The sequence below is a fragment of the Urocampus carinirostris genome, chromosome 2 (genome assembly GCF_059441175.1).
Source record: "Urocampus carinirostris isolate Australia breed hairy pipefish chromosome 2, RoL_Ucar_1.0, whole genome shotgun sequence".
NCBI lineage: Eukaryota > Metazoa > Chordata > Actinopteri > Syngnathiformes > Syngnathidae > Urocampus > Urocampus carinirostris.
In genome coordinates, this window is record NC_142350.1 from 46271078 (window position 1) to 46295882 (window position 24805).

The 24805-nt window shown below is 40.4% G+C and overlaps 1 protein-coding gene across 1 annotated transcript in view; it reads right to left on the reverse strand.

Annotated features, from left to right (window-relative positions):
• Positions 1–24805, reverse strand: part of erfl3 (Ets2 repressor factor like 3) — an 82734-nt gene that overhangs the window by 15211 nt on the left and 42718 nt on the right. Inside the window, exon 2 of the mRNA XM_088326762.1 lies at positions 11872–12106. Within this exon, the coding sequence (XP_088182888.1) occupies positions 11872–12106 (235 nt within the window). The remainder of the gene's footprint in view (positions 1–11871; positions 12107–24805) is intronic.

A 24805-nucleotide genomic window follows, 5' to 3' on the forward strand; every position in this document is an offset into this window, starting at 1 on the left:
GTCCACTGTGTTTCATCAAATCCAGAGTAAATGCAACTGTGTACCAAGAGATTTTAGAGCACTACATGCTTCCATCTGCTGAAAAGCTCTATGGAGATGAGTATTTCATTTTCCAGCATGATCTGGCACCTGCCCACAGTGCCAAAACCACCAGTAACTGGTGCACTGACCATGGCATCACTGTCCTTGATTGGCCTGCTAATTCCCCTGACCTGAACCCCATCGAGAATTTGTGGGGTATAGTTAAGAAGAAGATGAAAGACACCAGACCTACAAATGCAAATGAGCTGAAGGCCGCTATCGAAGCATCCTGGGCATCAATAACACCTCAGCAATGCCACAGGCTGATTGCCTCCATGCCACGCCGGATTGATGCAGTAATCCGTGCAAAAGGATTCCCAACCAAGTACTGAGTGCATCAATGGACATTTTCAAATGTTTGATTTAGTTTTGCTGTTATAAAATTATTTTTTTACTTGGTCTGAGGAAGTATTCTAATATTTTGAGATAGGATTTTTGAGTTTTTTTCAGCTGTAAGCCAAAATCAGCAATATTCAAATAATAAGAGGCTTGAAATAGTTCAGTTGATGTGTAATGAATCCAGAATGTATGACATTTTTGTTTTTTTAGTTGCATTACAGAAAATAAAGAATTTTATCACAATATTCTAATTTTCTGAGACAGTCCTGTATAGTCTTTAATCATATGCATCATCATCACATATTATTTTCTAATCAGTTTTAGTTTGAATACGCAATCCCCTCACCCCCTCAGTATCCACCCACTACTCTACTGTACCAGCTCAAGTCATGTCACACCAAAGGGTAAATTAATATGTGATATGTCATCATATACTATAAACTATGTAGTTATTTTAATGTTTTACCTTGGGGTTCGGAAGGCATTAGCAAGTTTACCACAGGTTTCTTATCCCAATTTCACTTTGCGACACCTGCTTCAGAACAGATTAATGTCGTATCCTGGCGGTCTACTGTAAGCAAAAATGCCATAATTTAACTATCAAGGGAATTAATAGCCAGGAAAAAGAAGCTAATTTATTTCTCTCAAAGCTTCTTCAGTCAGTTGGACTTAGTGGGCATACTTTTGTTTTTAAGAGTGGGCGGGGCTAAGAGGATCACAACAATCTCGTGGAAAAACACAAAACATAAATGACTTTAAATGATAATTTGACTAGAATAAATACACAGAAGCAATATAACATAAAAAAGCCATTTAAAAGGTGATTTGGGTTGTGAAATTAAACCGGGTCTGATCTAAGTGTGCACAAGACGCGTAATCCAGCGATATTTTCAATTTGACTCTCATCGCCATGGCAACAACACAAGCTTTTGTTACCACTGAAAAGCCAGTCAGTGATTTAGCAAACGAATTTATTGGAAGGTCTGTGTCGTCCAGGTCAATTTGAACCCCAAAAAATGAAAAATCGTGATTTTATCAGACATACGAAACCGTGATGATTTTAAACGACAAGATGCTATTTAGTTAGGTGAAACAATTAAAAATGATGCCTTATATCAAGCAGTAGCGCTCGATTCTGCATGGAGAGCATATGGATAAAGACTGGCTTCCTGACCTCCACTATTACACCCCCAGTGCATCAAAGACGCTCTTTGAAGACCATTTGAACTCGCTTCAAAAGAGAAGAAAGAGATTCTTGGAGTGCCAGCGTTTAGCCGCCACTCACTCGTACTGGATCAACAGTTGCCCCTGACATCCCACACTTCCCATGTGGAGCTGCAACGATGTCGACAAAAATGGGTAGATAGTCGACACTGAATTTCATTCTGGACTATTGTCGCCAGACACGTTTTTCCAACAGAGTGAGGCATCTCTAGATGAACATAATCTATGCTGTGAATCTCGCGTTTGCGACAGTGTCTCAGTTTCGAGCAGTAATATAAACATACAGAAGTGGCGGTGTCAAAATAGACTTCGCGTACCAAAACGCCCTAATGTTTTGGAGCATTCTTGCTGAAGACGGCCAATAAAGAGACTAGTTTGCAAAACAGCATATGGTGGCGGTAGCTCGGTGGTGCATGAACATTTTAAGAGAATGCACGTTGTACGGTTGAACGAAATGGAGTCTGACTCGCCTCGAAAAGATTCAAGTCAACATTCAAGCCAATACGGTATTGATGACATGCGTTGCACATTTATACATGTATATTTCACTATGAAAGAGCTTAAGCATTATGCCAGAAACTGTGCCTAACAAATATTCAGTCAGAAGAACCAACGTTAAACGTTAAACACAACAGTCAGTTTTTAAAGACGTTTGTTTTTAAACTATTGAGAACAAAATACATATCGTATGTGTTTTTTTATGTTCAGCTGCTAATGAGCCTGTTTTTGGTTTATAGGGATATTATTTTATTTTGATTCATAGTTTTTTGCCTGTCCCGAAAGAATGAAAGAGGTTTATATATGGATTTATGTCTCTACTGATCGAGCACTGTGCCCAATAGTGTATAGAATATAGAATAGTTGTGGCAGCCCTATTTACCTGTCACTATGATTACGTTCTCACCAAAAAAGAAAACTAGCACAGAAAATGCACTTTTCTTTTAAAATCAAAAATCAAACCGAAAGCGCAATCAGTTTTTTTCCCCCAAACTTGTGCAGTCCGTCCCATGCCGGCGCAAATTTGGATATTTTGGAACCATGACCTCATCCACACAACGCATCACAGGAAACGGACTTGTTCAGTCCAGCTCGCCGGTCAAAAGGCCTTTTGTGGCAAGAACTTTCACCAGAGCTTCCCATTGTGCCCCCCACGTGTGTTTATGTACACATTTTGTTTGTGTGTCGCTTTGTCCTTACTAAATAAGTCTTTGTTATGTCGCACACTAGAGTACATATTAGCATTTTCGTGGCCACGTGAGCGCTATCATCGGACTACTACCTACACAAAACATGTGACACTCGGACTAATCACACCCACGTCACCACACATTTCATTTTTTCCCCTCAAACTTGTTGTTCATGACTCATCGTCGAAAAGCTCACGTGTCTTTTCATCATGCACACAAACACCTAGTGACGTCAGAAGAGGGAAATGAATGCAGCTCATGAGGAGTATTGTAATCCCCACTTCCTGTTACCATCAGCGCCTATTTACAGGCGCAACAATGGGCAAAGGAACAGCCCGTGCACGCTCTCGCCACCGGGCCGATACCACAATGCCTTTTGTGTGTCTGTTGGGACCATGCTATGGTGAGATCATGCGTGCGTGGTGTGTTCCAAAAGAAAAACTTCTGGAATAGGTGTGGCTGGTTTAAAAGATGTCCGCTAAGAACATAACAGAAAAAAAATCGGAGCCCCCCCCCACAACAAGATAAATATATGGTATGAAAAGTATTCAAATATCAAATTTAAATGGGCCACACAAAACAATCAGCCCCTGAATTAAAAAATCAGATAAGGTTTTATTTGAACGTCACAATGTTTTCACTTTACAGTGTCGAATAAGATGTTAAATGGGCCCTCTCTTTACAACATTTTCCCAAATATATGACATCAACAACAAATTAAAAGTAAACAATTCAAACTTTGCGGTTTTCGTGCAATAGGTTTGCGTCATGGCATCATTAGGTTGTATATATTTGCTTTTGGTTAAACTATTTCCCACAATGCCTTTCCTCTGTCTTTATTCAGATCAGAAAAAAAGTTATACAGTACAGTATATTAGTACTGTATTTATCCGCTGTGGTTCTCAAAACTGGGTGTGATGCCAAAGGAAGAAGCAAAAACATGATGTGAAATACATCTGACCGCTAATGGTCAGCACAATAAAAACTGCTCGTCTGCAGTTGGTTTGCATCTTTATAAAAATTAACATTCTATTGACAGAATTACCTCCTGAAATACCATTCTCCTTTATAATTTGCACAATTGGTGAATTGGCGAGTTTCTTCCATGTGTGTGTATTGGGACAGCGCAGTTGCGATGCGGTCAGGGGCACTCAGTATAATTGATTGTTTTTTGTATTTTGGAATTACTGTTGTTAAAATACGATTTTGTAAATTTAATGTTGAAGTACCGGGGATTTGGAAAGCATTAGCTAAAATGCATAGGTTTCTATAACCCTTTATACGTCAATTTCACTTTGCGATCCCCACCTCAGATTGGATTATAGACGCTGCCCTACTGACGAACGAGATTCCGGACGATCGTTCGTAAGTTAAATTTGTTTGTAAGTTGCTTCAATGCTATATTTTGTATGGAATGTACGTTTAAGGTTTACACAAGTATGTTTAAGGCTTGTATAAGTAACCTGTATTCTTTTGAAACTAAAAAAATGTTACAAAACAGGTTGAATGATAAAGCATAATACTGAAAAGCAAAGCTAGACATTAGGCGTTGACATTCTGTGGTCTGTGAAGCCCTTTGAGTCTCCTTGTGATTAAGGGCGTCAAAAATAAACATGACTTGACTATAAGGGTAAACAAGTTTAACTTACTTTTGGAAAAGTTAGGGGACTTCCTCCTCCGTAGTAAAAAGTGGACAAAAAATAAAAGCGTTCCGACCATTTTCTCAACCGCATCAAGCTTTCTTTTTCAACTTTCATTTCAAAAGAAATGGCTAGCCTCTTCATTACACATTGCATCAACCAAGAGGAAGCATATTTTTTTCTTCTGGGTGGATGCTGGGTGACCTCTCACAGCTCCACGCGGCGGAAAGAAGCACTACAGTACTGTCCTCTACTCACAAAAAGGTGCACACAATAAAAAATCTAACTTACAGCAATGTCCGGATATTTTTCAACAGTTTTGCGAAAGTCGAAGGGTCGTAATGTAGGGGAGCGTCTACACTGTAATGTTGTATTCAGTGGGTCTACTGTATTATATTGAATTTCAAGTTGCAGATTGATAGGGTGTAGTGCTCCTTTGAGTGATTCACATGACGGACCAAGCCATTCCTCTGCTACTTAATTGACTTTTAAAAGAAAAAGCCACCAACGAGCACGTAAACTGAAGCGTCGGCACAATGGCGCGCTTGTGAACGTGCACACGTGTTAGCTTGTTAATCTTTTCCAGCTGTGCATAACGCTAACCCCCACCCTGACCTCTGACCACCGGGTAGGGGAACCATGCACGATTGCCACCGACGGTAAAACTGGTAGGGCTTTTTGCGAGAGGGGGCTGGGGACTTGTTAAATGGAGGTCTTTGACGCACCTTCACGCCATTGGAAAAATGAAACCTTATGGGAAGTGTTATAAAAAGATCTACAAATGAAACCGCTTGCTTTATTTTAAAACAATCCAGACAAACAATGTTTGAGGATTACTGATTGCTCAGATGATGCTTTTTGAGTGCATTTTTTTCCCCTAGGACATAAAAAAACAACCTTACATCAGGGATCTTTAATGTGGTGCCCTTGGGCGCTAGGGTGCCCCCTAACGGAGAACAGTTTTGAAAATAGCTCATTGTAATTTTCAAGTAAAATGATATTTTAGCGATGACTGAGTCTTTTTAACACCACTTCCAATAATTACAATGAAAAAGCATAAAGACATAGTCATAACATGATAAGTTGTGATTCTTGCATAACAAACTAGGTGTCTTCAAAAAGGAGCTCTCGGCTTTAAAAAGGTTGGTGAACCCTGCCTTACACAAATGGCCAAAGTCAGTTGGACTTTACTACAAGAGAATAATTGATTGCAGCTATAATCTGGCAAGCCACACCCTCTTTGACACAAAATTTACAGAACCAGCGAAAATTGTAAATATTCGTTAACATAACACACTTTCTTTAAATTTAGACACCCGACTAAAATAAAAATCATCAATGATGGCGATCAATTGTAAATATACCCTTGCAAGACACACCCACTTTCTGGTAAGAAAAACTTTACAACATCAGAATCATCGATGATGGTGATTATACTTAAATATAAACCAGCAAGCCACACCGATTTTTTTGAAAGACATTACTTTGACAAACTTATGGCGATTATTTGTAAATATATCCTGGCTGATTATATGTAAGTATAATTTGGTAAGCCACACCCAGTTTTTTAAAAATAAGACTTTACTACAACAGAAACAGCGACGATTGTGATTATATGTTAATATAACCTGGCAAGCCACACCCACTTTCTCAAAATAAAGACCTTACTACAACAGGAACATCGATGGGTCCTTTTTAAACATAAACTTAAAGACATGTGAGCCTCTGCAATCGTGCTGTTCTATAATGTTGTGTATTTTATGTATGCTTTTTCCTGTAAAAGCCCTTCTGGGACAGACATAGCGAATTAGCTTTGGCTAAAATGTTATAGTATGTGACATGAATTTATGGAGCATACTTGTTTCAAATAAACTTAAACTTATACGTTAATATTACCCCGCAAGCCACACTCTTTTTCTTGAAAAAGAAAAAAAGACTACCACTGCAGAATCATCGCTGAAGGCGATTATACGTATATAAAACCTGGCAGGCCACACCCACAAAGAAAAGGCTTGAACCCAGTCATCACCGTATAAAACGCTTTAAAGTGGGTGAGAAGAAAGCATACGAGAATTGTATAACAACAAAGGTCCGACTAACCACAGACGTGATGAAAAGGAACAGTTGAAAACACTTTTCAAGGTGCACATGTGTGGAGATGCTAATTACCACATGGGATTAGCAGACGCCAGGTTTCCTCCGTATAAAGGACACCGACCCGTTAACAAGCCCACGTGTTTGCCGTGCCTTTTATGACTTCATTAATCTTTAGCGCCGCTAATGCCGCGGCTACATTACTTTTGATGTGCACGCGGGAAGCGCAGCTCTAAAGACGGATCCGGTGTCAAGTCAGGTGGCGACTCGGCGTCAGATTCCCCGCCTTTGCTGCAGAAAGGTGACTTTGCTCCATTCATTCACACCAGATTCGAATGAAAGGGAAATGCAGGCTAAGACTTGCTATATTAAGGCACTTACCGCTGCTTAAGCTTTCAATCTGTCGCCGCTAAAGGATGGACATACTATAAATAATCGTCAGAGTCCCGGCTTATACATTCTAAATGCGTACTTTTGACTTTGCGTGGATCGTAAAGGCAAAGGTAAATGAGCGTGTAATAAAAAAAGATTTCTATTTAAACGAGATAAACCCTTGTTGGAACATTCTGTATGTAGAGTTCTTTAGAGGGCTTTAAACTAAGCTTGGATATCGGACAAGTACACCTGAGGCATCTGGGGGGTACTATCACTAAGAATGGATACAAAGTGCATTGCGAAAGTATTGGCATCCAAAGATTATTGACATATTGCCATATTTAAGGCTTTAAACTTATAAAAATCTAAAGGATCGTGTCTTTATGGGAATGCCTCTATACATTTTGCACATCCTGAAACAAAAATATTGGCCCATTCTGCTTTACAAAAGTGATCAAAGTGATCAATTTCTTTAGGGTTGGATGATGATCATTTGTGCAAAGTATTTATTTAAGTCTTTCTACAAATGCTCTATGTCTTTCTACAAATGCTCTATGGTAGAGGTTGGCAACCTTGTCCCAAATAGCAAGAATACCAACATATTTAGATGTTTTTTCTTTATAGAACCACACCATATATTCCAAGACCAAATTTAAAACAAGCAACAAACAAAGCTAAATTTACAGTGCATTTTCACTGTGTGACGTCAGACGATTTGATGGAATTTATTGAAATAATAATAATGCAAGAGTTTGTGTCCCATATCAACAAATATACCACTTTAAACTTGTTTCTCTCCCATGGTTGTTTTAGATTGTTGAGTCTCAATTTGATAGTCATTTCTTTCATAAACAAATGTTTCAGAACAAGGTGCAAGTAGTTCTTTTATAAAAATGTCACAAAATACTACAAACGAAAAGTTTTCAGCTGTACTTACCTTGAGCGCAGTGGGTGCGTGTAAAAGGGAAGGAAGCTTTCTGTGTGTGCAGAGATCCGTCCACACCTAATAGCTCATAGCTCACCCAATTGTTTTTTTTTCTTTGGGTTTTTATCATTCACTTCATGTAGCCTTTCATAATGGGCATTTTTATGCTTATGTACAGATTGTGCTACATCATCTGTGTATGCCTGCAGGTCATTCAATGTGATGATTTACCTCTTGGTTGCTTCTCTGATTAGTTTTCTCCTTGTTTGGGCTAAAGGTTTAGAGAGATGAAAAGGTCTTAGTATGTTTGCAGTGGTTTTATGCTCTCTCCATTTTTATATCATTGCCCACAAAGTGCTCTGGCAGATGTGTAAATGTTGAAAGTCTTCTTATTTCCCATTGCTGCTTTGAACTTTTTGACAACTTTATCCGGACCTGCCTGGGGTGTTCTTTGGTCTTCATAATGGCACACAAGTGCACTGTTTGTCATTGTTAGTCGTTTGGGTCAACATTGGATCATTCAGAAATCAGCAGGGAACTTTTGGAGTCAGTTTACTAAACTGCGAGAATAGGGCCAATATTTAAAAGTATAAAAATATATACATTTTTGGGGGGGTGAATATAAAATATGAGAGCGAGAGAAAGAAAGATAGAGACAGAAAGAGAAAGAGGGAGAGAATTTCCACTTTTCCTAATGTATTGATAGAAAATCATTGTAGAGTACACAAAAGCCTGTCTTTTTTTCCTTTTCTTCTTGCTTTTCCTTTTTCTGTTGTATTCTTCTTTTTTCCTTTTTCTTTATTGTACTATTTCTTTTTCTTTTTTGTTTTTCTTTTTTCTTTTTTGGTATTGGTCTTTTCTTTCTTTTTTCTACCTTTCTAAGTGTTCTTTTTATTCTTTTTTCTCCCTTTTTCTTTCTATTCTTCTTCTTTTGCTTTCTTCTCCCCTGTTTTTATTTTTTTTCTCCTGTTTTACTTTTTCATTTCTTTTTTATCTTCCTCTGGGAAAGGCTGAGCAAAGAAAGAAGAAGAAAAAAAAATCATTTTAGTCACTTTTGTGTCGCGGTGGTTTGGATTCCCCCTGATCTTCTTTCGCGCTCAGTTGCGGATGCACTATTTAATACAGCGACATCAAGTTGTAAAATAAAGCACATACATTTAAATGCTTCAATTCAAGAGTTTGTCTTCAATATGATAAAATCCACATCTCACATATTCTCCGCTAGATACCTTTTTAGCCATGCTCAATATTATGTGAAACAAACTTTACCAGTCCTTCTGTAGTGTAAAATGGCAGGTGTCAACTCGCATTTGCAGGGCGTTATCACCAACTATCGTTAAGGAGTGTACTAGAACCTCAGTTCCTTTTCTTTCTTAGCATTATTTTGCGAAAGCCTGCGACGCACTGAAGACAGGTATGTGATCCACATTTGAGTCCCGAGCAACCAGTCACGAACCACTGCATAAGGTATCTATTCAACAGACAACACTACAGTGTGTGTGTCTAGACTAGGACTGTAGCTGTGTAGTATGGGGAATGGTTCATATTTTGAAGCCGTAGGAACATTGACAACAATCTGGAATGACTTTTCCATCTTGTTGGACTTAGTTGACTGGACGCGTTTCATTGGGACCCCACGCCGGCCCGGCCTTCTACACTGTGGCAGTCTTTTAGCCAGACATTCCATTAGTCATGCCTGTTTCAATCCAAATAGTAATGACCCGAGCCTGGCCTCGTGCCCTCACACACACTTTTGACCTGTCCCAATTCCATGTCGTCCCTTGTGCCAAGTAAAACACTGCACTGTTTGCCCGATCACACCTCTGGAAAGTTTTTTTGTATGTTTCATTTCCAGCTGTGGACGCCAAGCCAAGAATAAAGTCTTCTAGCTTTTGAATTGCCTTTGGGATTACTGTAATCCTTCTCTACTCGCCTCTTTGTACTTGGCAGCCTCAGTGCATCGTGGGTTGAAAAATATTCAGTGATCCATTATCCCAAATTGCTGCGAGCAGGGACTGGCAGACCACACTTTAGTTGGGACTGGCAGCTCTTTTATTGACATTTTGTTCACCAAAAAACTGAACTGCACCCTCTGGCCGTGATCCATTAACCCTGATCGCATACAGAGTACCCTTCATTGGCATTTTTAAATTATTCACAGTAAAAACAATCTTGAATCGATTTTCGGGCCTGGTGACTCTTTTATTGACATCACTATATTTTCACTTAAAACCAACTGCACTCATGGAGCCTTGATCCAGTATCTCCAATTCCATATTGCTGCAAGTTGGGACCAGCAGAGCGCACTTCTCAGGAGGTGCGCCGTTATGGCTCTTCTGAATGGAAATGTACGACTGTGGCCGCCATCCATTATCCCCAGTCGACAATTGCAGAGAGCAGGGACACACAAAGTGCATTTTGTTCAGTAAGGGCAGCTGAACCGTGCCATTGTGGCCTGCCTACAACAATCTGTACAATTGTGGTGGCGATCCATTATCTCCAGTCAACTATTGATAAGAGCAGGGGTCAGGATATCAAGTTTTGTGTGTGTAGCTCTTTTTTTCCCCGATCTTTTCACCCAATTGAAACAACACCCGCGTTACCACGACATACTACAACCGGTCGACTATTGCTAATAGCGTAGGCCAAGAGATAATAAATGATGTTATATGTGGTGGCTCTTTCTTTGTTTTTTTTTTCACCTAAAAGAAATAACACCCTGGTGGCTTCTATCATCCTCAGTCAACTATTGCTGAGAGCAGGGGCCGTTTCTCCCCACATCTAAAATGTACTATTGTGGCCCGCATAAAATATACTCCAATGTTTTGGTTGGGATACATTACCCCCAGTTGACTATTGCTAAGATCGGGGAGCCAAGAAAACAAATGTTTGTCATGCGGGATGGCTCTCTTCTTCAAATCTCCCAGCTTAAAATGATCAGCAACTGTTTTGGCTGACATCCGTTATCCTCAGTCGACTGTTGCGGAGAGTGGGGGATGAAAGGTCAAAATTTTTGTGATGTATGGCTGTTGTTTTTTCTGATCTTTCCACCTACAAGGAACCAAAACTGTGGCTGCAATCTATTGTCCCAGTGAACTATTGCTATCAGTACCTGTAGAACGCATGTAAAAAATGGGTGAGAGAACTTAAATTTGTTTCCGCATATCACAGAGGGTTCTGACGCCCATTAACCGTGGTAAACAAGCACCTACAGAAGCATAGTATTGTAAGACATAAATGTAATTAAAATTTATTTCACTTTCAAACTTCTTAACGTATTATTTCCAAATGTGTAAATGATATGCTTTAAAGACCTCTTGGGAACTGTTTCTTGCAACTATATACAGTGTAGGACATATATATATATATATATATATATATATATATATATCTACACCGCTTATCGCTGGAGCCCATCCCAGCTATCTTCGGGCAGTGGGCAGGGGACAGTCTGAACTGGTTGCCCGCCATTCAACCGCTCATCCTCACTTAGGGAAGATTTTGACAGGCCATTTACCCTAAAAATGCACGTTTTCGGAATGTGGGAGGAATCCGGAGCGCCCAGGGGAAACCCAGGGAGAACATGCAAACTCAGCACAGGAAAGCTGGTAGCTGGATTTGATTCCATGACCTCAGAAATGTGCCACGGGCACGCTAACCACTCAGCCGCCCTGCCGCTGTGTGTTTGTGATTTTTGTTTGTTGTTGCAAAATGGAGGGGCTAATTTGCGCACTTTTGCATATTGCGGGTGGTTCTGTTCCCCCCATTTACTGCGATACAAGAGTACAGTAGATGTTCCCACGTACGTTTTTAAGTAGAATTGAGACACAACCATCAGTGAAAAAATGAATCGCGTTACTCTGTATAACAATATTCAAGTTTTAAGCTCAGGTATAGGTTCCTATCCCCCCGCTCTACTGCAATTTCACTTTGTGATCGCCCATCTCAGAACAGATATACCCCCTATCCTAGAGGATCTACAGTATTGGAGTCCCCCTCATGTTACCTGAGTGCCCTGCTCAGCTTGTCGTAGTTCATCTGGGGTTTGCACTTCCGAGCCCCCCAAAGCCGGGCCACCTCGTCCGGGTCCTTGATGACAAACTCGCCGTAATCGCCCTGCCAGGCAATGACGTCATGATACTCTTCTTTCCTCAGCAGCTCCAGAATGAAGTGCCACAGCTGGATCTGCCTGGACCCCGGGCTGGATTCGGGCTTGTAGGCCCAGTCCGGGAAGGCGAAACCTGCCATGGATAAAAGCAAACAACCCGTGAGTAAAAAAACTGATGTGTTCAACATCCAAGTAGGGGATTCATTGGGGTCAAGGATTCGGGATTTGTTTGAAGTTAAATCTAATAAGAGTCAGCAGTTTGTAGATGTTTCAGGTGAGTGGAGTCTACAGGAGGAAAGAGGATTACGAGTGTCTAGCCAAGTATAGATCACACATAAGAGTGCGGCTTAGTCAAGCTTGCAGTGGAGCGGCCTCATTCATATTTCACATTCCCCGTGAACGTCTGCTAGCTAACTTTTACCACTGCCGCCTTTACACTTTTATCTTTTGAGAATTTTCTCTTTGGGAATTGGGCAAAAATGAAGCTATGCAATGCAAAGTCAAATCTGATTTGATTCGACATTTTTGCAGGACAGTGATGGTTTACCACTACCCAAAAAATAAATGCAGTTTCTCAGTTAGTTTCTGGTGCAGTCAAAAGTTAAAGCTTTGAAATAAACTTAAAAGGTAACTTTTTATTTAAAGCATGTTCAAAGATATAATTCAGGAGTTAAAAAAAATTCCAAGTGTGAGAATTTAAGTGCAGTCAGCCCCAGGATGCGGCAACCCAACCTTACTACAATTTCTTGTGAGGAATACAATGTATTTTCGTTCCTTTTTATGGCATGTTCACCATTGTTCAACATCAACAACATATTTTGTGTGCCCACAAAATTAAAACGTAGTTACGTCTCAAAAGTTCCTGTCTCCTATTTGTTGATGTCATAATAATCTTGTCTGCTATTGCTTTGCAGCGCGAAAAAGCCTGTATGGTATTGGCTAAAATACCTCCCAGAATGCCCTTTACGGTCTTCATTCAGTTCAGAATATCTTCAGGTTTTTAAAGACTTCTGGAAAATAATAATGTATTTTTGCACTGTATTAACTTGGGGTCAAAGGCTTGTAATGATGCTAACAGAAGTAAAAACATAACCATGAAAATGAAGTATCTCATTCTCAAGAAAAGCAAACTATGAACACATAAGTCAACCCTTTGCATAGTGACATCATCAAAATTAAGGAGGCGATTGAAGCAACACTTTTAAGGGCAAAACAATCCTTGCAAGTTGGAATCCTTTAGTAATCAGTATTAACACACTGTAGTCATCTTCTCCCCCTGTCTTCGTCCACCTGCTACTCCACTCAACCAACTCAAGCCACTGAAGGAATTAGATAATTAAAATAGTTCATTTTTAGAGAACTGATTTTATTTGGGATGGTGGGTTTCAGTACGCATTAGCTAATTACTCTCACTTTTAATCCCTCTCTATACAGCAATCATACCAGGGGTGCACTGTACCTGAACCTTAGCTTCAACCCGCAATCCTGTTTTAGTATTTCAGTGATTTGTTAACTTTGCAATGTAAGGTTTGATGCCATATGCCAGAAAAGAAAAAAAATCTAATCTTATCTCGACATAAAAACATCCGTAAGGAATTAAAATAAACTATAAAACAAAACCAAAAATCCCTTGAAGCTGCAACCACCTGACCAGTAATTCACGTCTCAGGGATGACCCATTCGGGTCTTTGTAAAAGCCACATTCCCACCACCACTTCACCGCATCGCCTCCTCACGAGAACACACAAACTACTGTGTTCCGAATCGTGCCTGTGGCTCTTTCCTACCAGGAAAAACAAACCGTCGTCTCACATCTTAATACACCTGCTTCTCACCAGAAACAAAAACCGCACAGTGGGAAACAGCTGTTTGCTTTATGCGTATGAGTTGGGAGTCGCACAGGAAATGAGGGTGGAAACCGCGAGACAAACAGGTCCAAATCATCAGATTATCGATGTCGCTGGATTTACTGGACGTCAGCCCGAGGCGAGATAGATCGCAGCGATAATCTGCACTGTGTTAACCTGCCCAGAAGCATTTGGTGCGTTGCATAACGCCACCATGTCAGTAGCACATCTGCCAGACTGTTATGAATCTGCACACTTCATTTTTTTTTTCCCTTTTGGAGCTCTTATGTAAGTGTGCACTTTTAAGATCTCTTTTGCTTATGTTATTGACAACAGGCCTCACGATTGCCAAGCGCGGTCAAATTCATGACTCACGCTTCGTTAACGCCCACTCGGGATTGTATGGCACGATTTGGACCGTCCGAATAGAGCTAGCGCCGTGCCTACATGTTTTCTATGCTAAAAATTCCAGATGGGGTTTTAATAGAGCTGTATAATGGACAGCTTGTGGGAGGACTGCGATGCACTCGACAAACACCTCGAGATGTAGTATCAAAGCAGCTACAGAAAACAGGTTTATGGCGCTCTTGATGCATGGGGCTTGAAGGTTATAAATTGGGCACAATGAACTAGCTTCGGGGTTTGTACACCTTTTTTGTGGCCAAATTCAAGCACTTTTAAAGAACTTTCGAAGACAATTTTTCAATTTCCACACTACCGTCCAAATAAAAAAACTGTTCTGAATTAATCCATAATCATGTTGTTTGAGGTCACCAAGTGCAAGGGTAGGAAAAAGAGCCGGAAAACCTGACAAATCCTAAGCCACATTTCAAGCAGCAGCTATCATTTACTGAATGGGGCATAGAAAATGAAACTGAATTTCTGTGCCCCATTACATTCGTGTTTTTTGCCATCCGATTGTTCCATGTTGTATCAAATGTTCCTGTTCTCTCTCCCACCACCCGCACCGGACGACATCAAGCCATAGAGCTATGGATTAATTAATGCAGGACTTCTCTTTGCCACCAGAGAATAATGTTGGCGTCGTTTACAAGCAAAATTGTTCTATTTCTCTACATTTAAGCCATGATCTATCAGGTTAGACTGCCAGGAAACAATTGTTAGCATTTACAAGGACTCCTCCCAAAATTCAAGCACTTTTCAATTTTTGAACACACAACATTAAAATTGAAGCATCTTCAAGGACTTCAGGCCCCCTTACATGTTGTTTCCTGGGAGTTTTATTCTATCATGTGCTGTTAGAGACATGTGGGGTTTGTTCAGGTACATATATTCTTATTTTACTAGAAAAATATCAAGTTAAATAGATTGAAAGTAAGAAAAAAAATAACACTTGAAATAAAGTATTTAGCTATTATTTAAAACAATAGCAGTTATTCCATTTGTACATTCTCTTGTTTTACAACAACCAGACAGTCTATGATGTCGGCAGACACTCAAGCGCTCGCCTCTCCAATTTCTAATCAGTCTGAGAGGAAGGAGAAACAAGGCCGGAAAACAACTTGGAGGTTATAGCCATCCTGCTAGGACTTTCCTCCGATTGCAGAGAAAAAAGTGAAAGCTGCAACAGTGAGCCATATTGTCGTGTAAAATTTACATTTGCAAGTATCTCTTGTCAACCCCCCCTGTGAGGAAGAAGGATTCCCGCTGGGGAAAAGCGGCATCCGCACTCCGGGTCGCGATGGGGGCCAAGCAATCTGACCCTGGTGACAACAGACTAGCAGACAAGCAATGATCTCATCGCTCCCCTTAATCCCCTGAAACTCTCTCCTCCTTTCTTCCCTCCATCCTCCCCCTCGTTCTTCTCCCACATGGGCCATTGTACCGCTCTCTTCCCGCTCGTTTTGCCTAATGCACCCCCCTCCCTAATACTTTTCTCTATTCTCCGACTACCCTTGTTGGGTGTCCTCACCCCCTTTTTTTGCATCACTTTCTACCACCTGCCTCTGGTGACGCTCTGATTCTAGCGTCCCTGGGTAGAGATTAGCTCAGCCCTTTCGTCAGGGCTCCACGCAAGCTTCTACAATATTGATGCAGATCGTGAGTGGACGCCTTAATGGCTATCTGGTGACTCCCCTCGGGACGAATACGAGAGGAAAAGCAGTCTGACGGAGGGAGAGTAGAGGTCAGAGAGAAGATAGTGGAGGTTAGGTCACCATATCTACAATTGGTTTGCTTTTCAGCAATAAACACATATTTGTAATAGTTTATTTTATTAAAAAGAAAGCTTATTCAGGGACAAAACCCAGATATTTTTTAATGGTGACCTCCGTCGTCCACTGCAAAGTCATAAGGATCAGGAAACGATCCGCGGCTCACGTTGCATGTACTCATTTGGATCTGGTGTACTGGTAGTTTTTCTAGAACACGATTTGTCTCAGACAAAACATTTAAAAATTCAGCTTACAAAAGTTTAAAATGACATTAACTAATCATAACTTCAATGACCAGTCATTGGGTACCTATGGAGGCATGCAATAATCTGATTGGAAATTGAATATTGTCGGTTTTCCCATTATGTCACTCAACAAATCTTGGCTGAAAACCTAAGCAAGGCCTTAAAACCCTATTATTTATCCCAAACCGTAGTTTGAAACTCTAGGAAGTCTTTATAACCCTAATTTGAAGTCCAAACACTTGTTCGAAACCCTAGCTAGAAACCCTGGAAAGGCTTTAAAACCCTAATATCCTTGTTTGAAACTATAGGAATGTTTAAACCCTTAATATCCAACCCAAACCCTACTATGAAACCCTAAGATGCCCTTAAAACCGTAGAAACGCAAGTAAACACGCACAAAAATCTGATTATGGTCTGAGTTTTATCGCATGTATTCTGATTGCAATGGTTCGGTCAATCCTTTACCCTTTAGATTTCCCATGCATGATTACTTGCACAGTTTCGGCAACCAGGTGAGTTGGATGCTGAAAAGCACTGTGGGACTTGTAGTACAGAAACAAACGATACACTGAAACTCAGATTTACTCGTTAAAAATCCTCATGTGTACTGGTTAATTTTGCTGGGACATTTTATTTCCTGCCCCCACAGTGAAAATGCTACAAGTGTATTAATCTACATATATAGTGTAAGTTGATGGTTCTGACAAGCAACCTTGTAAACACACGAGGCACGAGCTTTGGTTTGAAGTAGCTATTTATTAGTCTTTTTGGACATATTATGGCATTCTTGTTAAAAAAAAAAAAATGCAGCTTTTGTGATGTGTGGGTGGATCGTTGCTAGAGAATTTAACTTTCTGTAAAACTCAGCAAGGTCAAAGTTTGACTTAGTCACCAAAGAAATCATCAAAATGTATCCCAGAAACTAGTTGCCATCACATTCAAATTTCTACACAACTTATCCTGTTCCGGGTTGCAAGTGAGCAGGAAATGGCCTTTTCAGACTTGGGTGAGAGAGACAGACTTGACCTTGGACTGGTCGCCAGTTAATCTCATGGAATATGTAGTGGATATTAGAGTCGCACCCCAAGGATACCAAAGTCAGATTGGAGAACAACTATCAGCGGGGCATCCGGTTTTAGGTAGAACTGTGAAATTGAGTGGACCCCCAAAATGTTCAAGAAACCAATGCTTTAACAGACAAAAAAAGACCCACGGGATACAACAATCTGTTCTAAGGTGAGGATCACAAGGTGAAATTGCTGTATAGAGAGGGATTAAAAGTGAGAGTAATTAGCTAATGCGTACTGAAACCCACCATCCCAAATAAAAACATTAGCTGGCAACCAGTTCAGGGTGTCCCCTGCCCACTGCCCGATGATTGCTGGGATGGGCTCCAGCACCCCCGCGACCCTACTGAGGATAAGCGGTGTAGCAAATGAGATTCGCGAATTTCAAATCAAATTTATTTGTAAAGGTCCTTTCAGATAATAAGTCCTGTATAAAACATTCAGTGTACAATAAGTATGTATGTGTCTACAATAAAATCCCCTCCTTTTTCCCCAGCCAACACCACGAAACACCTAACACAAAGACACATACAATGGCCAAAATACAATAAAAAAACAAAATAGATAGAAATAGAAAAAAATGGTATTATGGCAAGGCACAGACTAACCAAGAGACGAAAGGGAGCTGAGAGAGGCTTATCCAACCGATAGGGATGGCAGCAGACACCCTCAGGTTTTTCAGCCATTGAAACCCACGCTAACAGTGCCCCCCCATAAAAAAAAACATAAGAAAGGACTGAAGGTGACTAAATACTATAAAATAAGTATGACTAAGTTGTATTATACAACATACATATGATAAAATGACATTAAAAATAAATATGCATGTAAAGGGAAAATTAAATGTTATTTCATTTTTGGTGTGACGTGAGTTGAGCTGGTCGAACGGAGTAGTGGGTGGATGCAGGGAGGAGGGCGGCAAATTGAAAATTCAACTTGAGAATTGTCATCCTTATAGATTGATTTGCTTTAAAATAGTATACTTTATACTACCTATGTGTAAGATGAGGATTAAATAACACTGATAAATAGACGGCAAGTTAAAAACGAAAATTGTTTTAAAAACAAGCGAGGATGTTCATGTCCTTAGAATGTTTTCTTGCTTTCATCAGACCTAATTTTTAAATATTGCCCCGATTGTCAATTGGTATTGGTTACAGCCATGCGACTTAGCGAGGGTAGCGATTTGTATGCCCTTCTCATATTTCTTGATAGTTGCAAGCTTTGTTTCCATGGTGATCATGTTTTTGATTCTCCCTTTAGCATCACTGCAAGCCTTGGGACCAATACCGAAGAAATGCAGTACAAAAAGTATATCTCACTAACTTACAAGGTTTTTACGAAGCACAAGATTCTGAACTGAATGAGAGTGGCATTGGGGGACTTACTTCAGCCAACAACATTTGGGCATTTACATGATGCGGACAAAAAATAGCAGACCAGCACTTCATGTAACATTTAAAAGATGTGAAGAATGGATTTTGGTATGCAAAAGAAATTGTTGTAGATATCATAGTTGGGAAAATGCCATAAAGAGGGGGCTGAGCAAAACCCCATCTGATTCCACGATTCCAAATCCTGAAGTTAAAACGTCATAAGGCAGGGGCGTTGTATCGCGGGGGTCCACTTTACATAAAAGTAAATTTCTCACCAGGATTTATAAACAAGCCCAGATGACCTTAAACGTACGTTGCTTTTATTACGCCGTCATAGTCTCTTCCCTCTCGTGTTTCCCGGGAGCTTCGGGCACTTTTTTCTCGCTCATCCGAGAATGTATTGACTTGTTTGAATGAAAACGAATGCTTAAGGCTAGCACTGTCTGGCCGGCGCCGTGAATGCATTTTACTGACTCCGTGAACCCACGCTGACCTCACACTACAGTGCTTAACAAAAGTATTGGGCCCACAAGATTTTTTGTCATATTGCCACATTTCAGGCTTCAAACTTAAAGCTAAGAATCTAAAAATAATTTTGAAGAATCAAAATCCTGTGAGAAACAATCGTGAAGTGGAACCAAATTATTTCAATTTGTTTTTGATTACATTAAAACAAAAACAAAAAACTAAAAAAGTAGGTGTTGCAAAAACATGGCTCCAGAAGTTCTCTGATGACTTCTAAATAATCCGATGTCAACTTAAATGACTAACCATGACAGAGTACATGTGTCATTAAGCCACGTTAAATGCACCTGCTCCGTGAAAGGAGACACTAGAGAAAAAACGACCCATGAAGACCAAAGAACACACCTTGCACGTCAGCGATAAAGTTGTGGAAAAGTTCAAAGCAGAAATGGGATACAAGAAAATTTTGGAACATTTACACATCTCCCCGAAAACTGGCAAACCCCTGCAGTCATACCAAAACCTGGCTGCCCCTTTGAACTTTCGGCCTAAACGAGGAGAAAACTAATCGGAGAAGAAGCCAAGAGATCCATTATCACATTGGATAAACTGCAGGCACAGCTGAGGTGGGACAATCGGTGCTTAAGACCACTATATGTCATACTCTTTCTGGAAGAGTTGCAAGACTAAACCATTTCTGAAACACTACAAAAAAGCCGTTTAGGCGTTTGCAAGAAGCACCATGGGAGACACAATTAATATGTGGACAAGGTGCTCTGGTCAGATGAGACCAAAATTGACGTTTTTGGGCTGAATTGAAAGCGTAACAATGGACATCTCCTTTATAACACCATTCCCACTGTCCAACTTGGTGGTGGCAGCATCATGTTCTGGGGTTGCTTTTCTCCAGGAGGAACTGAAAAGATGGCCAGGGTTAATGGGAAGATAGATGGAGCCAAACACAAAGTGATTCTGGCATAAAAACATTTGGGGTCTGCCTGAGAATGAGACGCAGGTTTACCTTTCAACAGGACAACAGGCTCTAAAAATAAAGCAAACTCTACAATAGAATGGTTTAAAACTAATAAATTAAAGTTGGTAGAATGGCTAAGGCAATGTCAAGACCTCAATCCTATAGAGCATTTGTGGAAAGATCTGAAAAATGTTGTGCACAAACGGCCACATCAAACCATAAGGAACTTGAGCTGTTTGTAAGAAAAATGGGCAAATATTTCTGTTTCAACACGTGCAAAACCAATAGAGACATTCCTATGAAGACCTGTGGCTGTAAACGCAGCAAAACAAGGTTGTATAAAGAATCAATTCAAAGGAGGCCAATATTTTTGCAACTCCCGCTTTTAATTTTTATATTTGTTAGTAAAATTTTGTATACATTTGATTTCTTTTCACAATTATGTCTCACGTGTTGTTGATTCGTAGAAAATATTTGATTCTTTTTTCATTTATGAATTTGAGGAAATATGGCGTTATGTCAAAAAAATTATTGGGGGCCCAATACAAGGCACTGTACGTCGTAGCTAACCAGCCGTTGGGAAAAACTGCCATAATTTTTTCGCAAAGCTGTGAGTTGATTTGCTTTTGCATTCCCACGTCCTTTCTTTCTCCCTTGCCTTTTTCCCGACAATATTTTGGCCCTGGTACTGAACTGCAGTTTTTTTCTCTCGCTTTGAGTTACTTGCCAAGGGGCTTCATGTACATCGCACCCTTCTGTGACAAGAATGTTCAAAGTGTTTATAAAAGTCAACGAGTAGCAACTATATTTACCTGCAATCAAATAACTTATTTAATCTGCAATTCTCGAGTGTTCCATGTGTAGTTTCTTTTGGGAACTGAAATAGTTTGAAAGGAAATTAGCCAAGGTTGTTGAAACTCAACTGGTTTTCGAGCACAGGTGAGAATATACTTTTTGACTTGCCAAACCGATGAAATGTTCGGGAAAAATTAACCACACACTCCGTAATAATCATAGAAGCTCTGGCCAATAACAACAGCAGCTGGATTACAGTAATCCCTTGCTACTTCGCGTTCCTAATGCTGCGGGTTGACAAATATTCTGCGATCCGTTATCTTTGGTCGCATACTACACTTGTGTGGCCACAATCCGTTAACATTAATCGCATATTGCTATGAGTGGGGGAAGTCAAGTTGCTTTTTTTTGTAGCACCTGGCAGCTTTTTTTATTTTTTTTTTACTTTTTGTCCACCTGAAAGTGAACTGCATTCGTGCGGCCGCAATCCATTATCCTTGAGTGCAGCAGGTACCCTCATAGCACACCTTTGTCAGGCGTGGGGTCTCTTTTATTGCAGTTATTGTATTTCTTGCCTAAAATGAACTGCACTTGTGCGGCCACGACCAGCAGAACACATTTTTTCTGCCTCGCGGCTCTTTTTTTTCAATGTTCTGTTATCCAAACAGGGAAGAACAATTGTGTGGCTGACAAACTTTTAACCCCTCCATTTGCTGCGAGCGGGGATAAACAGAAGGCCCATTTTTCTTGAGAAATGCACGGTTGTGGCAGCCATCCATTTTCGCTGGTTAATTATTCCTGAGAGAAGGGGCCGGCATAGCACGTTTTTTTTTTTTTTTTTTTTTGGGGGGGGGGGGTTAGGTCGCTGATTTGTGCCATTTCTGACAGCCTTGAATGAACTACACTGTTTTGGCAGCTATCAATTATCACCTGAACTGTAACCTAAAGCATGGGCCAGGAGAGCATGTTTCTTGGGTTGTTCGGGCCAAAAAAATGTTCCATTGTGGCAAGCCTAAAAAGGATGACACTGTCTTGGCTGAGATCCATTATCTGGCGATGACTACTACTGAGAGCGAGGGTTTAGAGAGTAAATTTCTGTCATGCAAAATTTATTATTATTATTATTATTGCTTTTTTCTCTACTTTTCCCCTAGATGAATAGCTCATGTGCGGCCGTGATCCATTATCCCGGGCTGATTATTCCTGCGAGCGGGGACCAGCAGAAGGGACTTTTCTCGGGACGCGTGGCATTGTGGCCCAGCCCCAAATATGACAAAAAAAGAACCACAGCAAATGGCGCAATCCATTATCAAAGGTTACTGTAGCCTCGATCAGGGCCGGCAGAGGGCATTTTTTTCCCGATGTGGGCTGCCAAAGTGGTCCATTGTGGCCCTCCTAAATCAAATGACAAGGTTTTGGCCGTGATCCATTATGTCCCGTTGACTATTGCTGAAAGCGGGGGCTGAAAGAAGTTTTGTGGGATCAACGGTGGCTCTTATTTTATTCTTTCTGCCTTAAATGAACAGCTCCTGAGCGGCCGCGATCAAATATCCTTGGTTGGCTATTGCTTCGAGCAGAGCCCGGCAGAATGCACTGTTGTCCGAGCCCCCCCAAAAAGACAAAAAATTGGCAGCAACCCATTATCCTAGGTCAACTGTAGCCTAGCGCAGGGGCTGGCAGAGCAAATTTTTTGGGGGTTGGAGTTGCCGAAGCTTGCCATTGTGATCCACCTAAATTAAACAACACTGTTTTTGCCGTGATCTTTTATCCCCAGTTGATTACAATTACACCATCGAGAGAGCATGTTTGTGTCATGCGTGTGACTTTTTTTTTGTCTGGCCCCCTACAATGCATAAGACCTCCATTATCTCCAGTTGACTATTTCTGCGAGCGAAGGTTAGCAAAGCACATGTTAATAATTTGGGGGATACTTTACAGGTTTTCACTGGTGGGGGTTTCAGGCCTGCGCTGATTGCAAAAAAAGAGAGATTGAGGGAAAATACAATTGTAATACCAATATCATTCAAACATTTTCCACCCTACAACTTACAAAATAAGTATTTCTAAATGTGTAAATCCAGTTCTTTGAAGTCTTCTTAAGACCCCATGGGAACCATGTCAGAACGAGTCTTGGAAAGATATACAGTATAGGATGTTTTTTTTCTTAAATAATTCAGAAACATGAGAGTAGGTATGTTAAAACACATATAACATAGTAAAAACATGGAATCTGAGAAACCTGCTCAGCCATTCCTGGAGGTCATCCATAAGCTTTTACCATCTGCCATAAAGCCGCAGAAAACCGAGAGGTCCAGAAAGAGGAGTGGACTTCGTGGCATTCGTAGAACCAAAAATAGCTGTGTGAGCACACACACACAAAAGCAAACAGTGGCGTTTTTGTCAAATGGAAGACGAGACGTAGAGAAGAGAGAAAAAAGACTGAAGATTTAGGGCGGCAATCTGTAAGATGTGGTCACTTGCTGGACAGTGATAAGTCCAGCTGACGGGAATTAAAGGGTTGAGGGGGGAAAAAAACAAAAAGGATCGTCTCTTCCCGGACATAAAAGTAGTGTTTCAGAACGATAAGTCGAGTAGCTTTTCATCGAGACACATTAAAAATAAAGCAATGGATCGAAGTGAATGTCATTTATTTGTCTTTATAATATCTGTAAGATTAAAACTTTGCTTAATTGCGAAACAGAGGGATTTAATTGTTCAATGTAGTCACTCAAGGATTTAATTTCGCAAACTGTTTAGCAAAATGCTGTATTGGATAGTTTATAAGCAGTTTTGACCATATTCAGAAACCACGGAAACACTTTTTCTTGGCCCAATTCAAGCCCTTTTTAAGGCCTTTCGGAGCTAATTATGACCTGTTTACGGTCATACCGCGATGAGAATGCATGGTTTTGGTAAGCCAAGCAGGGTTGGGCCTGGTCGGTCGCGTGAAATTCGGGCTATAAGCGGCGACTTTTTTCCCCAAGCGTCTTATGCATTTATGCGGCTAATTTAGCATTATTTCTCGCGGCTGCCAGGGGCCCACGAGCAGTAAAAATAAGAGTGAGACACGTGGAATATGTGTCAAAGAAGATGAAGGTATAATGCAACTTGCACATTGTGAATGAATAAAACTAGTATGACCATACCCTCATCGTGGAAAAGGTGTCAATCGAAAAAGGGTCGCTAACTACCATATTGGGAATAATTTTACGAGTCTGTTTATTTGTACACGGAAATAATGTGGCAAAACGAACGGATTACAAGAAGCCAACTCCAACGAAACAGAAATGTTGAAGGTGGATTCCCATTTATTTGTCGGCATTATTGTGTGTTTTTGAGTAAATGTTTTACTCGGTTGGATTCTATGGATTGTCCTTGATGTAACGAAGCCATTTTTGCGGACATTCAAGAAGTTGAAAACGGCCAGGGGACGTAATGGCGAGTTATCTTGGCTTTATAATTTTCGGGTATCTCAATTTAGACTAATTGTGATGTTTCTCTGATGAGTATATTTTGAAGCCCAAGAGTGTAAGCTTTCCAAAGATATTTGGCATGCCGTATTTCAGAGACTGGAGACATCGAACAGACACGTATTTGTTTGTCAGAATTCCGGCAGTCCCAATTTTACGGTAATCGGATGGAAGACTGCCTGGGAATACCAGTAGCTGTAAATCGGTCATTTGGCGCACACTCTGCTGATAGCGCTAGCTGTACCCATAACCCCCACCTCTAATGTATGTTTATTCATTGATGCCTATCCTCGTTGCTATTCTAAAATGACTCCTATAGTTTATTGTATTTTTTTAATTTTCACCTCATTGAAAAGTGCAGAAAAATACAAAAAATGTTTTTGATATTGCCCAACAATATAGTTTCAATTATACAGCGTC